Source organism: Nylanderia fulva, unplaced genomic scaffold (assembly GCF_048542155.1).
Source record: "Nylanderia fulva isolate GAGA-0341 unplaced genomic scaffold, ASM4854215v1 Scaffold5, whole genome shotgun sequence".
Taxonomy (NCBI): domain Eukaryota; kingdom Metazoa; phylum Arthropoda; class Insecta; order Hymenoptera; family Formicidae; genus Nylanderia; species Nylanderia fulva.
In genome coordinates, this window is record NW_028190587.1 from 1,084,059 (window position 1) to 1,099,026 (window position 14,968).

Sequence of the window (14,968 nt, forward strand, 5' to 3'; positions counted from 1 at the left end):
TTTAGTAGTTACAATTCTGCTCTGTAGATGGCGCTTAACCACACAGTTAAACGATTAAAAAAATAACCGCCATTTTTCGTGTGTATACAGAAAAAGTAACGCGTAAGCAAAGATATTGTTTATTGTTTATATTGTTTCAACGTGCATAGTAGTTTATATAAAGTGCATAATTCACGAGTGATAGTGTTATTCGAGAGAGAAGATTCAACTTGACGTGCTATTTGACTTTTGTGACTTCGAGTTTGTCAAAAGGTTCGTCATATATCTGTTTTTTTTTTTTTTTTTTTTAATAAACATCTTAACATGTATATTGAATTTTTCATATCTGATTCTCTTTTTCGTGTATTACACACGTCTTGTCCAATTGATATATTGTTAACCAGTTATTTTACTGGCAATATATAATATATATTATCGGGAATAATTAATGGCTATATATAATTATTATAAAATATATCTCAACAATCCGACATTCGAGGAAAGTAGGGTTAAATGTTGACTCGAGATGAATAATACACGACTTCGTCGTGTTCGACAAAATCGCGGATGTCTCTTCACTTTTTTGCTTCCCCCTTCCTCTTTTCATGATCGAACCTTTCGAGGGAATAAGTGGAGGACCGCCCAAGTTGCGCTGCATGAATCGGTCCTTGACCGGGATGATGCGTGGAAGAATGCAAAGTAACGAAAGAGAGGCCGAGATGTGCGTATAACACTTTCACCTGTACCCGTCCCACCCTGTTCGTTCGCTATGATTCATTTAAGATGCGTTTGCACACTTTCAGTCGTGATGTGCAATCCTTTTTTTTGCACGTTACTGAAAAGGAAGTTCTGCTTTCATCGGTGCTTAAAAAAAAAATAAATAAAATCAAGATTTAAGTTTTCAAGGAATATAAAGAATTTAATTTTTTATTGAAGCAATATATACGTAAAAAAATGTTTCATTATCTTCGAACTAATAATGTGTAATAAATAAGAAGAGAGAAATTTTATTTCAGCTTTTTTTTATTAATTTACAGATTTATTTAGTATGACAAATTTATTCGTTTGCTCGTAACATTGCATATAAATGCAAGTTCAAAACATTTGCTGCAGGCGTGTATGCGAACTTCAATCGTGTGCATTCGCTTATCTTTTCGTTGTATAGAAAGGTCAGGGTATTAACCTTGTTGTCATGAGATTTTTACGCTATTTTTTAAAATCGGTTTGGCTTTTGATTCTTCACCAAGGCATGATAAATTAGCGCATGAATTTTTTCGCGATGAGTAATCGATAAAAAATAACAATATTTTTGAGATTTATTAAACATATATAATTTTTTATTTCTTTTACATCTTATAATATATATATTTACAAAATGTCTTTGAATTTAATGTTAGCACATAAAAACAAGTCAAAAATGTTAATAAACACATGTCTGAATCTGAACAATTTCGAAGTTATAAAATATTAAAGTTGCTTTCGTAAGACAATATATAAATTGAAATAAATATTTTATTTAATATTCTTTATTCAATTTAAATCTTTACAAAAGAGACTCAAAAAATTTTTCTGTCGACTTCGACACACTTTCTAACACGAATTAATAAATTTTATTTCGAGTTTTTTGAAAAATGTCATTTATGAAATTCCAAACATTTTTCACAAAGCTCGAAATAAAATTTATTAATTCGTGCTAGAAAAAGTGTCAAAGTGGACAAAGAAATTTTTTAGCACTTTTTGTAAAGATTTAAACAGAATAAAGAATATTAAATAACATTTAAATTTATATTGTTTAATAAAGCAATTTTAATAACTCTATAACTTCAAAACCATACAGATTCGGATATATGTTTATTTATTAAAATCGATTTGTTTTCATGTGCTAAAGTTGCTGCACTGAATGCAGACATTCTATATATGTACATACAGATATAATAAAAATATAATATAAAGATTTATATGTGTGACATTACTGTAGATTTTTTAGATATTAATAAATTATATATATAGGAATTATTATTTTCTGCTCAAATTTTTAATTTGCATGTTTTTGAGTCAATAAGTAAAAAAGCGAAATCAATATTAGAAAATCAATGATAGCGTGAAAGGCTCAATTGAGTCTACTGTGAACTTTTTAGCAACTTTTGCGAAGTTGAACTGCTCATGCATGCTCTTCTCTTATGTAAAGGTAATCGCGAATTTACACTTTGCATATTATTTTAATCTGCAAAGTAGAAGCAATAATTCATAAATCTTACAATTGTTCACTTGCCATATTAATTTTTAATTGCATTTAATTGCGATAAACTTTATCACGATTTTATAAATTATTCGAGCATTTTTGAGATAATTTTTTTATACGTAGTGAAATATTTTTATACGTACACGGAAAAAATCTTCTCTTAGAATTTACCCTGAAAATCAACATGGTATTGGAATAATTTTATAAAAGTTTTCTTTTATTAATATTTATCACAATAAAACATATTAATATGTACAATACATAGTAATTTTTACTATATACGTAGTAAAATTAATCGAACATATTTTATATTTTATTGTAGATATCGCAGATATTAATATTTTTAATCGTGGCAAATATTAATCAAAGAAACTCTTATAATATTCTATCATATTGTCTTTGATATTGTCCCACGATTACCATGATTTTCAGGATAAATTCTAAGAGAAAATTCTCTCCGTGTAGCTGTCTTTGTTGTGCTTTTTTGTCGCACGCGATAGTAAACAAAGTAGTAGCTGCTTACAAAGTGTAGTATAAAGCGCGCCACAATTAATGTATAATAAATTATAGACGAAGCGGTGTAGGAACAAATAAGTACCGTTCCTCGTATAAAATCATGCAACAGCATGACGTGCCTGTAAAACTGACATTTTCTCGCCATCGATGTATGTCACTGGGTCAAGTCCTAAGGCAAATGAAAAATGACTTTGAAATTGTTCCTTTAAATTTGATCGTGGTTTTTTTTTAAATAAACCCGCGCTATTTCGCACCGAACAAAAAAAATATTACTAATCTAATATGTTACAACTTCGACATGGGTGGAGCTTGACATTTAAGCATTCTTTCTATCTCTAGAATTATAATCTTATTATATTATTATTATACGCCACTCGTTATTTTCGTGGGAATATGGTACGATCGAACGAATAGAACATGTAACTCATCGTAAAAAACTTCGCAGAAACATTCGCGAACTCTTCCCACGGATAATCCTTGAGTAATAATTGAGCATGTAATCTACATAATATAACGTATAATAAATTATCAAACTCATTATCGAATTATCGAATGTCGTCCGATTAGAAGGAAAAATTGTACACTGAAAAAAAATTTAACTTGGCCCTTCAACTAAATTACTATTTTGTTAATTGAACATATATTATAGCATAAGTCAAATATACGTTTTGTTGAATTTTAATGTTATATTTAATTTAAATATTTTTATATGTTCAAGTAGCAAAATATTTAATTGAAAGATTTAGTCAAGTTTGCAAATTTCTTTAGTGTATAGGTATTATCGAATAATAATAAATAGGCATTTCTCTCGATTTCTATCTACATTGTGACAAATTCAAAAATACAAGAAAGGTAAAAAATAAATATAAAATCAAATAGAAACAATATATATATTGATTTATTGCACAACGACAGTTACATTGTAAGGGTCGATACTGTTGTTATATCCACCGTACTCTATCCTATGTACACGTGTATCACTCCGGATTAGAGGCTGGGTGAAAGAAGATGATTCAGAAACCGATCTATCTAGCCGAGCCTCCGTCTAGTAGATTCGTTTGGCTGTGCGTCGTGAAGAGATTTTGCGGATCGAACGGTGTGCAGCAAAATTAGAATCTTCGATAAGGATTGGCGTTATACGCCGGTCCGCTGAATCTCTGCTGAAATGGTTGCCGGTCGTACTTGTCATATTTTTCGTCATCCGGTCCGGGTGGGTTCGCCGCAAGCGCCCTTCTGATGGCTTCCGGAATGGGAGGTGGTGTAGGAATGTGGGCACCCTGAGCGTGAAAGCCATTCTCGTCGGCTACATATTCGATGGTGATAGGGGTACCGTCAGGAGCAGGGTAAGAAAATCTGCCCTGAACCACCTGTGGATATTAATATATATAATATATTAGAAAATCACTACATCGTAAATGAAACTTTGATTTTTTACTCTAATAGGATTATTGAAAAATTTCATGCAATCATGTTTTGACTCACTTTTTTAAAGAATATACTGAAAAAAATTTGCTAACTTGACTAAATTATTTAATTAAATATTATTTTGTTAATTGAGCGGAAATATTTATATTAAATATAACATATTAAATCTAACAAAATGTACACGAGAGTTTAAGTAAATTAATTTTTTCAAATTTAAAAATACTGGATTCAATCAATGTATTATTGAATTTAATTAAACGAAATTGGGAATGAAAAAAATTAAAATTTTAATATCAATTTCTATCTGATATAATATTTGTTGCAACTGTAATATAAATGTCGTAAAAATTTAATGGAAATTTCTAATGAAAATAATTAAGTCTTTTTGTATATGACTTTTGAATGGAATGATTTCTTACATATAGAGATTATATATATTAAATATGTATAAAAATATACAGCAATGCGAAATAATTATTACCTCCGTTTGACCTTGAGGTCCGGCTTGAGGATGTCCGGTTTCGGAAACTGAAATTCCATTCTCGGTTTCATAGCTAAAAGTATAAGATCCATCCGGCGATGTATCTTTCTGCTGGCTACGAATGCCTATAAACGGTTTTGCACCAGATCTAAAAAAAAGCAAAAAATCACGACCGTATCATTTTGTGCAGCCTTGAATAAACGTTTTCATATTATATAACGCAAAGGATATTTTAGTCTCGTGTCTTTGTTTACATTTATTTTAATGCTAAATTAAGTTAGAGAATGAAAACAATAGCAGAAAATATTTACATAAAAAAATAATTTTATATCTTTACAGTTTTTAACAATACTTTAAAAAAAAAATATTTTTATATAAATTATTGAAATAATTTTTTATGTCATTGAAACAATTACTTACTTTGAATGCTTTAATTTTTTTACGACTCAAACGTATAACGTATTGTAATTAAAAATATTTTAATATCAATGTAACTTTTCTGAGGAGATTTTTCATCATATTATAATTTTGCGACAGGGATGTAAAAAATGTATTCTAATTTTATAATTCAAAAAAATAATTTTCCTATTAAGTTGCTATAAGAATTAAGATTTTAGCGATTTAAACAGATTTCATACGTATAGTGCGGCTGCGGTTGCGGTTGTGGTTGTGGTTGATAAGGTCTTGGCGTTGCTCTGTATGCATTTTGGCTAGGAAAGCCGCGGAAAGATCCGAATTGTCCGAAGACGCAGCTAAAAATTGCAAAGGCCAAAATCTGCAATCATATTAATATATTTAATTGATATACAAAAAATATTCGAAAATATTTTTTTTTATATTTACATAAATATCCTATTAACTATTTTTTAATAAGTACACAAAGTATACATATGCAGGAAGAGATTATACATTGATAATTAGAGACTAAAGTATTGACGTCAATTTAATTTTAATTTCTTTCGAATTATGTGAAGCACATGCTTTCGCGCTATATTTTATTTAAAATTTCAGACGATCTATATTTTTATATTCCCCTTTAATTAGCATCAAGGCATCACATTTTTATTTGACACCCGCCAAAGTCCAAAATTCGCTATTTATGTCCGTTTATTATTTGAAATGCCACTGTCCTTCAATCTTTAAGCAATCTACGCGAATTCCGAGTACGGATTACTTCGCTGACGAAATGCGAACCTTTTACAAACCGAAACTCGCGTGTAAATCGTAATTTAGCGAAAGATGATTTGATATTCTTAAATTTTTTTATTGATAAATATCTATTGATCATCGCGCAATTTATAAATCTTCGCATATCCACCAATAAATGAAAAAAAGAGAAAAGTAAAAAGAAACACGCGAAAAACAGACATGGCAGGATCGGCGATCGATATCCAAAAAATCGGCAGCGCTCTCGACGAAATAGATCACTCACTAGATACTGCATGATGATGACGATTCGTGCCGGCGGTTCGTATATATACGGCTGTCGATTTGACGATCAAATCTATGTGATCCTGTGCTGCGAGCACCGCCAGCATTTATATGAAGACGCCCAAGAGGATCTCTTCCCTTCCTTTTCTCCCGATTTCTGCGTAGAATCGCGCGCTCGTTCATGTTGGGAGAGGAGCATTCTCCTCTATCGGGGATCCCTCATCGTCCTCGTAATATTCCCGCCCCACCTGGCAAACCCCGACATATGCATGTGCGCAGCATCCCGCGATCGACGTCGGTCCTTACGCGATCGAATAGATCGACGTATGTGAATTTAATTTGCCGAGCCGATTATACTTATTGGCACACGTACCTATGTGTGTACCGAGTAGCCCACGCCGGCTACTGTTTCAGCTTAATAGAGTCATTCGTTAATGTACCGAGCTCTGTCGTCGTTGCGAGAAACAACGATGTGGGTGTCATTGTACATGATAAATATGTGATTTTTCGTACTTATCATGCTAATAGGTTCAATGAAAAAAAAAAGACAATTTCTCAGATATTTTTTAAGTTACTAAATATTGTATTACGTCCGAATTAGAACAATCTTCTACCGATCTTTCTTTACGGAAAATCAAGATTAATTTCTTTAGCAAAAATTAAGCTCTCGTAACGCACAATTATTGTATATTTTTTTATTGGAAAATAGATGACATATGCAGGGATAGTTATTAAATAAACTAAACTCAGTTTTATACCAAGCAATGACAAAGACTACAAATAATGCGCAGAACATTCTCATTTGTAAATGTAAAAGGAACATAGGCAGGACTAGTGTTTTCTCCCGATACCATCGGCGACTCCCAATATATTTAAATGTTATACCGCTCATGACAGTCGGTATCGTGCGCGCATTTGCATTGAAGAAATGCGGGACACGGATAATCTGTGTATGTAAATCCTACGCGGCCGCGAACCGTTGTTGGCCAACAACGGATGCGACAAGCATTTGATTCGAGATCGAACAGGGTACGGCGCATAATCGACAGCGATGATTTCATTTTTCTCACATTATTGTCACATTGCTTTCGTTCCTCACGCAGATCCTGAATATAATCATATATACGCATTGTCCTCCGATTACTTCAAGACAATCACGATAAATGGATCCACCTGCCGATCCACGCGGGCTTTACAATCCGCCATCGATGTCTACATCTCTTGCGTATGTAACGCAACTGCAAAACGGACAAATCAGAAACAATGCACTATAAGATACCCATTCATACCATCTGATTTCGTCATGTATATTGGGAGCGTTACATAATAGCTGTTATATACCGATGCACCTCGCGAGAATATGAAATAAAACATCGTTCAAATTCTCTTTCTCTCAGCCTTGAGAATTCATCTCATTTTGCATTAGAAATAATATAGATCTTTCGATAGAAAAAAAGGTGATGTGAACGCTAATTGTCATGAATGTTGCAAAATCATAATTTTGTAACAGTACAATGGAAATCATAAATAATTCTATGTCCGACAAAGATTCATTATATCTAGAAAATTGAAAATTAAATGAAATAATAAACATCCGTGGATTGTTTAAAAGCAATATTTTTCTCAGTTTGCATTAACAAATTATACATCTTTATGTAGCAATCTTTTTTCATTTTGTTTCTTTCTCTTCTCGAGATTCTCTTTCATTTTTTCTACGATACAGTACACTTTAAGGGCAAAGTCTCAATATATAATTGCGTTCTCCTAAGGCGTTCTCCACTCCCAGAACATGGAATAAACGCATTTATCCGCATAGTGCGATCACGTATATACAATAATCGCGCTCGCGAAGTCGTAATATTTCCCAGATTGAGGAGTGCAATCTGCACGAGAATCCGCGACTCGACTCGATGCACACGCGATTCGGTTCAACCGGCAAATTGAATGCACTCATAAAACGAACTCGCTGCGCGCGGGAATTGATGCGATGCATACATGTAATGTATGTACATACAACACAATGCGCCAAGCCGAGTAATGCCTGCGGAAAGCGGCTATTCATCATTTTCCACAGGCAATTATCGTTCAATCGATTGAAAAGCGAATCGTTAGTTACTTACCTATCTACTTACCCGATTTGCCTTGTCGATGCTGTTCGGGAGGGAAAATGTCAACTTGATATCATAAAACTAACTAATTATTTAAAATACATTTACTATATTTAGTATTAATCAGTATTGACATTCTTCAAGCAGACGTTAATTGACCGATAACTTATGACCGAAGCTCCGAATCGCTTATGAACTTTCGCGCCTATTAAATTTAATAATAGCGGTAATAATTCTTTTTTAATATTAACGAGAAAGATTTTCTTAATTAATGTATTAGAAATCTTCATAAATCGCAATATTGATAGAGACTTTTCATTGTTAGCAATATTAATCCAATTTCACCGATAAACTTTAAATAATGCAATTCTGATTATAATTTATTATTACTAGTACATTATTTGTTGATAGAATTCACTTTGTACATATATGTAGAAACACGTACATATATATCTATTTTTTTTTAACCATAAACCAAACAACGATAGATCAAATTAATAATTATTATATTTACTTTGTGTCGCGTGCACACAAGATAACATGTATAATTCTCTAGCGTTCGCCGACTTTATGCAATAATCGCTAAGGAACGGTAGAGAATCCGGGAACCCGAGAGTCGGATTATATAGCCGATAATCCTACCCAGTCCTTAGAGTCCTAGAACCCGTTGTTGCAAAAAGATGAGCGCATAAGGCAAATTCTACTTCCCCAAGTTGTTAATACGGCACATTTAACTTGGCGTTTACCAGCGTTTTCTTTAACCATCAGTATATACCGAGAAATACGTGCATACATTGTAGTAAACAACCTGCGAAATGTCGTCGAGTAAGTGGTATTCGCAGTTTTCATTAAACACCAGCTGCACTAGACAGGAGTCTCTCGAACTTCGCTCTTTCATACGTGCATATAACATATGCATATGTATATATGCAGCATCCCGAATCCATAAAATCATAAGCTTATGTATCGCTGCTGTTCTCGCACGCGACGATTAATAACAACCGAGATATTTGTGGCGTTTATCACTGATTTATCGAGCGTTAAAATTTCTCGTACTTATCATTCGTCTTCGTTTTACGCGGCTAAAATGTTATTTTCCTCGAACATTATGCGCTTATTCGATTTTTAAAATCTAGTGATATTATAAACTCGTTGCAGTTATGTACATTAATTATTCAACTGTACTTCAAGAATGAAGTAGCGGTGTCAGAATCGTAATAGATTGTCATTAAATATGATTAGGTCACTTGAGAAGACATTTGGTAATTATTTCCTTGGTCTGCGATATTTATTTCCAAGGTTGTCTTTTACAGACAAACTCGTTAGTTTATTTTGTAATGATCAGCAAATGTTGTCTACATTTCCTCTACAATATGTTAATATTTTTAAATCATTTTTGAATATATCACGAACATTTCATTTAAATTATGTGAATATATAGAAGATAAAACATCCTGAGAAACTAACAGCGGTACTTCTTGATAAAATTTACTAATAAATTGTGCTGTTTCGAGGTAAAAATTAACAAATACAGGATTAAAATGCAATAACAACGCAATAAAAATAATATTTTAAGGAAATAGTTTGACAATTTAAATATTAGAATAAATTATAGCTGAAATATTAAAATATAAATACTTATTAAATTTTTTAGCTTTATGCCGTATTGAACTTTTGAGTTATCATTGTAGTGGATAATAATTATGAATGACATATAATAAGGTTGAGTGTCACAAGATTTGAAGCACGCTTTGAAATATCTGTACTATTCAGATCGCGTATCGTAAATGAAATTACGGGTGTCATCCGTGTTTTTCGCGTCTATAATTTCGAGAAACAAAAAACCTTGTCCGTCAATCTCTTTGAAAATTCCCATAAAAAATCCCCATAAAAAATTGACTAAAATTTCAAAATGAGATCGAATCCTTGTTTAGTATATCTAACGACGAACAATGTCATCGCGCGTATATCGATTTGTCTTGAGGCGCGATGTAGCGCGGCGAGCAATTTCAGCAGCGGACGGAGAACCGCAAGGCGCGGATCGGTTTGCATAATTCTCGGATGGAGGATGCTGGGAGGACCCCGAAGGTATGCGCCTCTTCTATTGCGAGCGCGCGCGTGCTTTGTGAAACACCGAGAGCCTCGCCGAGATGACGAGGCATACCTAAGTCGACGTGGCTAATAAAACCAGAAAGGTCAGATCCCGGGTTCAAGTGAGTCTCTCGTACGTCCCGAGGCGAGGCAGGCCTCAGATCTGGAGCCGTCCTGAATGAGCCTCGTGATCGAGGGGCAAAAGAGGAAGGGCTCTTTCTCTCCTCCGTATATTCGAAACGATCGGCTCGATCCCGAACGATCTCGCGCTCGGGAGTCCGAAACCCGCCGGTGCACACCTTCGGCGAAATTCCCATCTCGACGTGATCTACTTGCGCCGCATCTCGTCGTGCACCTCAATCCGCATCTTCCGAGCGAGTTTCGAATTTATGAGAACGAGCGAGAAAAACGGGTTTGTTGTACTTAAAGGTCAGTTGATTGACGAGTACTTCCTCCCTCTTGATAAACCGTGAAGAACTTTCTCCTCTAAGATTTCATTAATCCTACGGCGCACAATTAGCACAGAAGTTCTAAGGTTTTTGATGACGATATATATTAGCATTTAAATTTCTTCATTTTGCGTTAGATTTCCCACGTTTCTCCTTTATTTTTTACTACCGTGTTTGACACATCGTAATTACTTGGGATACAACGAGTGATTTTAATTTATGAATTTTTCTTAATATTCTTGATACCATGTAGAAAAATCGATGTAGAAGCCTCGTGATATTGAACAACATTGACATCTAATTTTAATAATTTTTGTGGCTCTCTCTTTACTTTTAATACCGAATTTTTAAAACGTTATAATTATATTTGATGGGATAAATAATCGCGTTAATCTCTCGCCATTAAATATGTGAATCTTTCGTATTTTCTAAGTAACATTTATTACAGCAATCGCGATAATCGTATATTATTAGATATCTTTGCTATAAGTCTTCATCTTTCCTTTATCGATCTTGTCTCATTGTATTGAACACAATTAAACCTCTTCTTCTGCGCCTCCTTCTTATTCCGTCTGTCATCGCAATGAAAGCTTCAAGGTCTCCGATAATCAGCGCGAAGGGTGAAATCGCATTTCTCATTTCGCACTGATATGTCGTAGCGCTCGATACATTATGTCGATGATGTCATGGCATGATTACGAGGATGAGGTTACGATCATTGGCACATGACGAGGTACTTATTAGGGATTGTTTCTTTAGCAACTACCCGGATCAATCGTGCGAACGAATTGCGTTGTTGTCGCTGGCATTCGAAGCGCCTCCTTTCTTTTCGTTATAGATGACGAACGGCAAGAGGAATTCATGTCGGGAGACTCGTGTTTAACTATCATTATTTATCATTTATCGGAGATTCATCTATCATGAAGATCCCACGATCACGTTAAAGTGGACATTTTAATGTTTCCTTGCAATTTGCTATTAATACTCTGCCTCTCATTTCCGCGTATCTATTTTTAGATTTTTATTGGTGTACAAATCGCATTTTAAATGTTCTATATATATATATAATATATTGTTGATTCTTTGTGTTTTATATCTTTAATTAATTTATATTTTATTCAGTTACATTTGATGACATATTTCTGCTTTTAATGTTATTGTTTTATCTATAGTCATTTATTTCTCATTTTTTTAATTGTTAGAAGACCTAGAAAAACGTTAATATCGTTATAATTATGATGACGGAAATAATAGAGCAATTATAAAAATATGTAAAGTATTGCATATTGCAGTGTTCAATTTATTTTCATGGCTAACAAATAAAAAATTAGAGAAAAAAATTAAAATTATATAAAGATCAAGAAAAATAAATGGGAAAATATTCTATCATTAAATGCCATGTAATTAGGTTTCTTTTTTTTTTTTTTTTTTATTAAATTATGATTTTAAGTTTAGTTTATATTGCATACTAAATAAATCTCGATCTTTTCCAACAGCGAGAACTGCGGCAATGCTATATTGCCAGAAACAATAGCTGCATATATTGCCGAGTTTTCGTTGCGCAAAAGCGATGACTTCAGACGATCGGCGACAAAGCGATGTAGTGTGATCGCGATCTTTGCGACAGGATACATCCGGTCCAGAAGTGTCCAATTCCTTGACCGATATCGCTGATGCGAGACTCGCGCGCCAAAACGCTTCACAATTGTATGCAAAATATCGATTTCGTGCATCGCGTGTTTTTGCTGATCTTACTGATTATGGAGGCCCGATCCACTTCTTATTCCTGTGGTCGGTCTTTCGGTCATCGGGATACAACCTCGTTAACAGCGAATAAGGGTCTCGTGACTTGACGTACGCACGCGCGAATTTTGCTGTTGCAGCAACAAGGGAATTAATAATTCATATATTTCGAAATATTACACAGATTGCTCATTTACAGCATGATAAATGAGTAAATGGAATTATATTTTATACAATTTTAATTAATCGGATATCAGAACCATGAAATGTCTAAACTTGCGCGAAAAAAATAAAGACATTTTAAAGGCAAAAGTGAATTATTAGCGTTAACTCGACTGTATAAAATATATACTTTGTAGGGAATTTTTTATGTCAATTAATTGATATATAGATATGTATTATATTTATTGGAGATTTAATAGAGATTTATTGAATCAAGTTCTCTTCGGAGATTTTCATAATTAATCAATGGCAACGTTTATTCTTGGAATGTTCAGCAAGTTACATGATAATGTACCAGTGTATAATTATTTAATGTGTTATAATTGAAATCTATCTAGCTAAATATTGTATATCTAATCTATTGCTCTGAAACATATGCAGACCGTCTAAGAATTGCAACATGGAAAGGCGAGGACCTTTCGACCTCGATATTTAGAGAGGAGCACGTGTTTATATACGCACGTGCGTAACCTTTAGCTCGTTTTTTGTTACAAATTTCGTTTAACGAGAACTAATATTAAAGCCGTTTAAAAATATTTTTCATATTATGTAATAATAATAATAATTGATTTTTATGTTTTTCCTAAATAAAATAATTGACAGATACAAAATTTCGCGCGTATTAGCGATGCACTTCACACGAAGCGCGAATCCGTCTATTTAGTCGCCATAACTAACTATCGCCATTAATAACTGTCAGCTGGTAATGACCGACTATCAACTGTCGATTATAATTTTCAACAATACTTCACTTTCGCGTCGCGCGAAATCCAGACATTAAATAGTTCAAATGACCTTTAAGTTTGCATCACTTGCGCGACGCGAAAATTTACACGCGCGATATCATGTAATTCGATATCGGCTTCGTAAATCAAAACGGGGTTGTCAAATTCATGGATCATTCATATCCTAGAAATACCGTAAAGTGGTTTCAATCAATGTTGCAATTAGCATCAATTAATTTCAGAAAATGGAACAATTGACCTTTCGATTAACTGCTCCGTTTGATTTGCAGATGCAATTTACGTCTCGATGATCGTTTGTATTGTAAATGCATAACTTGTCCGATAACATATACCGGTCGTGCAACCGCGAGAACTAATTATCAGCGATTATCGCGCGATCGTCGTATCACATCGTGCGAGAAATAAAATTTTACGATCAGCATCTCTCTTAAGGCTCCGCTAAAGGATCCACGCTTCTGAATCTCATAACTTTATGATCCATCTGTCTCGTATCTCGTGACTCTATCAAGTCATAGAAATAGTCGCTAAATTTGATACCCCGTTATTTCCATCTCGCGGATAAATCGCGGAGTTTCGAGAGATGCGCTCGCTCACTCGCTCGCGCGTTATGCAATAGACAGGAGACCGATGATTAGCTTTCACTGACTCACCTTTAACATGATATTACGATTACCATTAACATTAATCCGGATGGCATTTCCACGGCCGGTTGGTCCGCCTAAAATTTCGCGCACGACGCGATTACAATCTCGCTGCCATAACGTGATTGTGCTAAGCAGCTCTTTATCGGCGCGAATAAGGTGAGAATCGATTTTAATTAATGGTTGTTAGAGCCAGCGTCTCCCCGCGTTTCCTATCGAAGACAGATACGATTGACGATGATTGTTAATACCCCGACAACCGATAAATAAATATACAATCATTCAATGTATGTAGCAAACAATACAAGATTATTATCGTGTCGAACAATAAAGTATGTAATATGATACTTTGAATAGTGTAATCCTACAGATTTTTTTAGAAACTTTTGAGAGAACGCTTTATGTTTCCGCATAATTCAACAATAATATAAATTTAATCGTTTACTCGTAGAATTTATAATTTTATGCAAAAAATCACAATATTTTAAAATACGAAATATATATTTGCGGTTAATTGCTTAATATTTGATGGATTTATTTTTAGCAAATATAAGCGATTACGTCATAATGACATGCATTATACCCTCGTGAAAACGATTCAGACTTATTGTGCTAATTGTCATTATTTCAATGTATGCATTTCACACCGGGTCCATGATGAGCTATTGAAATTCTCACACGATTGACCGACGGCATCGCGTGTTAAAATCATTAGTTCAGCTAAAAACGATTATCATCGAGACGGAAAAGGTAGATTCGTTGCATGGTTCTTCAAGAAAATCTTTCTCGATTCTCGCGGAAAAGATTGAGAAATGCTCTCGTCGAAATCAAATTCAAAACAAGGTCTATTAAACACCATCCTTTCTTCCCCGCCTTCCAAATTCTGACGTAAGC

At 33.8% G+C, this 14,968-nt stretch overlaps 2 protein-coding genes across 2 annotated transcripts in view; one reads left to right on the plus strand and one right to left on the minus strand.

Annotated features, from left to right (window-relative positions):
* The first annotated feature begins 86 nt into the window (after positions 1-86).
* The window catches only part of LOC114942066 (sphingomyelin phosphodiesterase), a 65,047-nt gene continuing 50,165 nt past the window's right edge, over positions 87-14,968 (plus strand). Inside the window, exon 1 of the mRNA XM_085486980.1 lies at positions 87-252. The gene's annotated coding sequence lies outside the window, so the exon portion shown is untranslated. The remainder of the gene's footprint in view (positions 253-14,968) is intronic.
* Positions 3,614-6,165, minus strand: LOC114942067 (endocuticle structural glycoprotein SgAbd-2). The gene is made up of 4 exons (XM_029317360.2): positions 6,076-6,165; positions 5,282-5,418; positions 4,644-4,791; positions 3,614-4,104 (listed from the first exon to the last, which is right to left on the minus strand). Exons 1-4 carry the CDS (start codon positions 6,085-6,087, stop codon positions 3,847-3,849), a joined length of 555 nt encoding a protein of 184 aa, XP_029173193.2. The 5' UTR covers positions 6,088-6,165; the 3' UTR covers positions 3,614-3,846.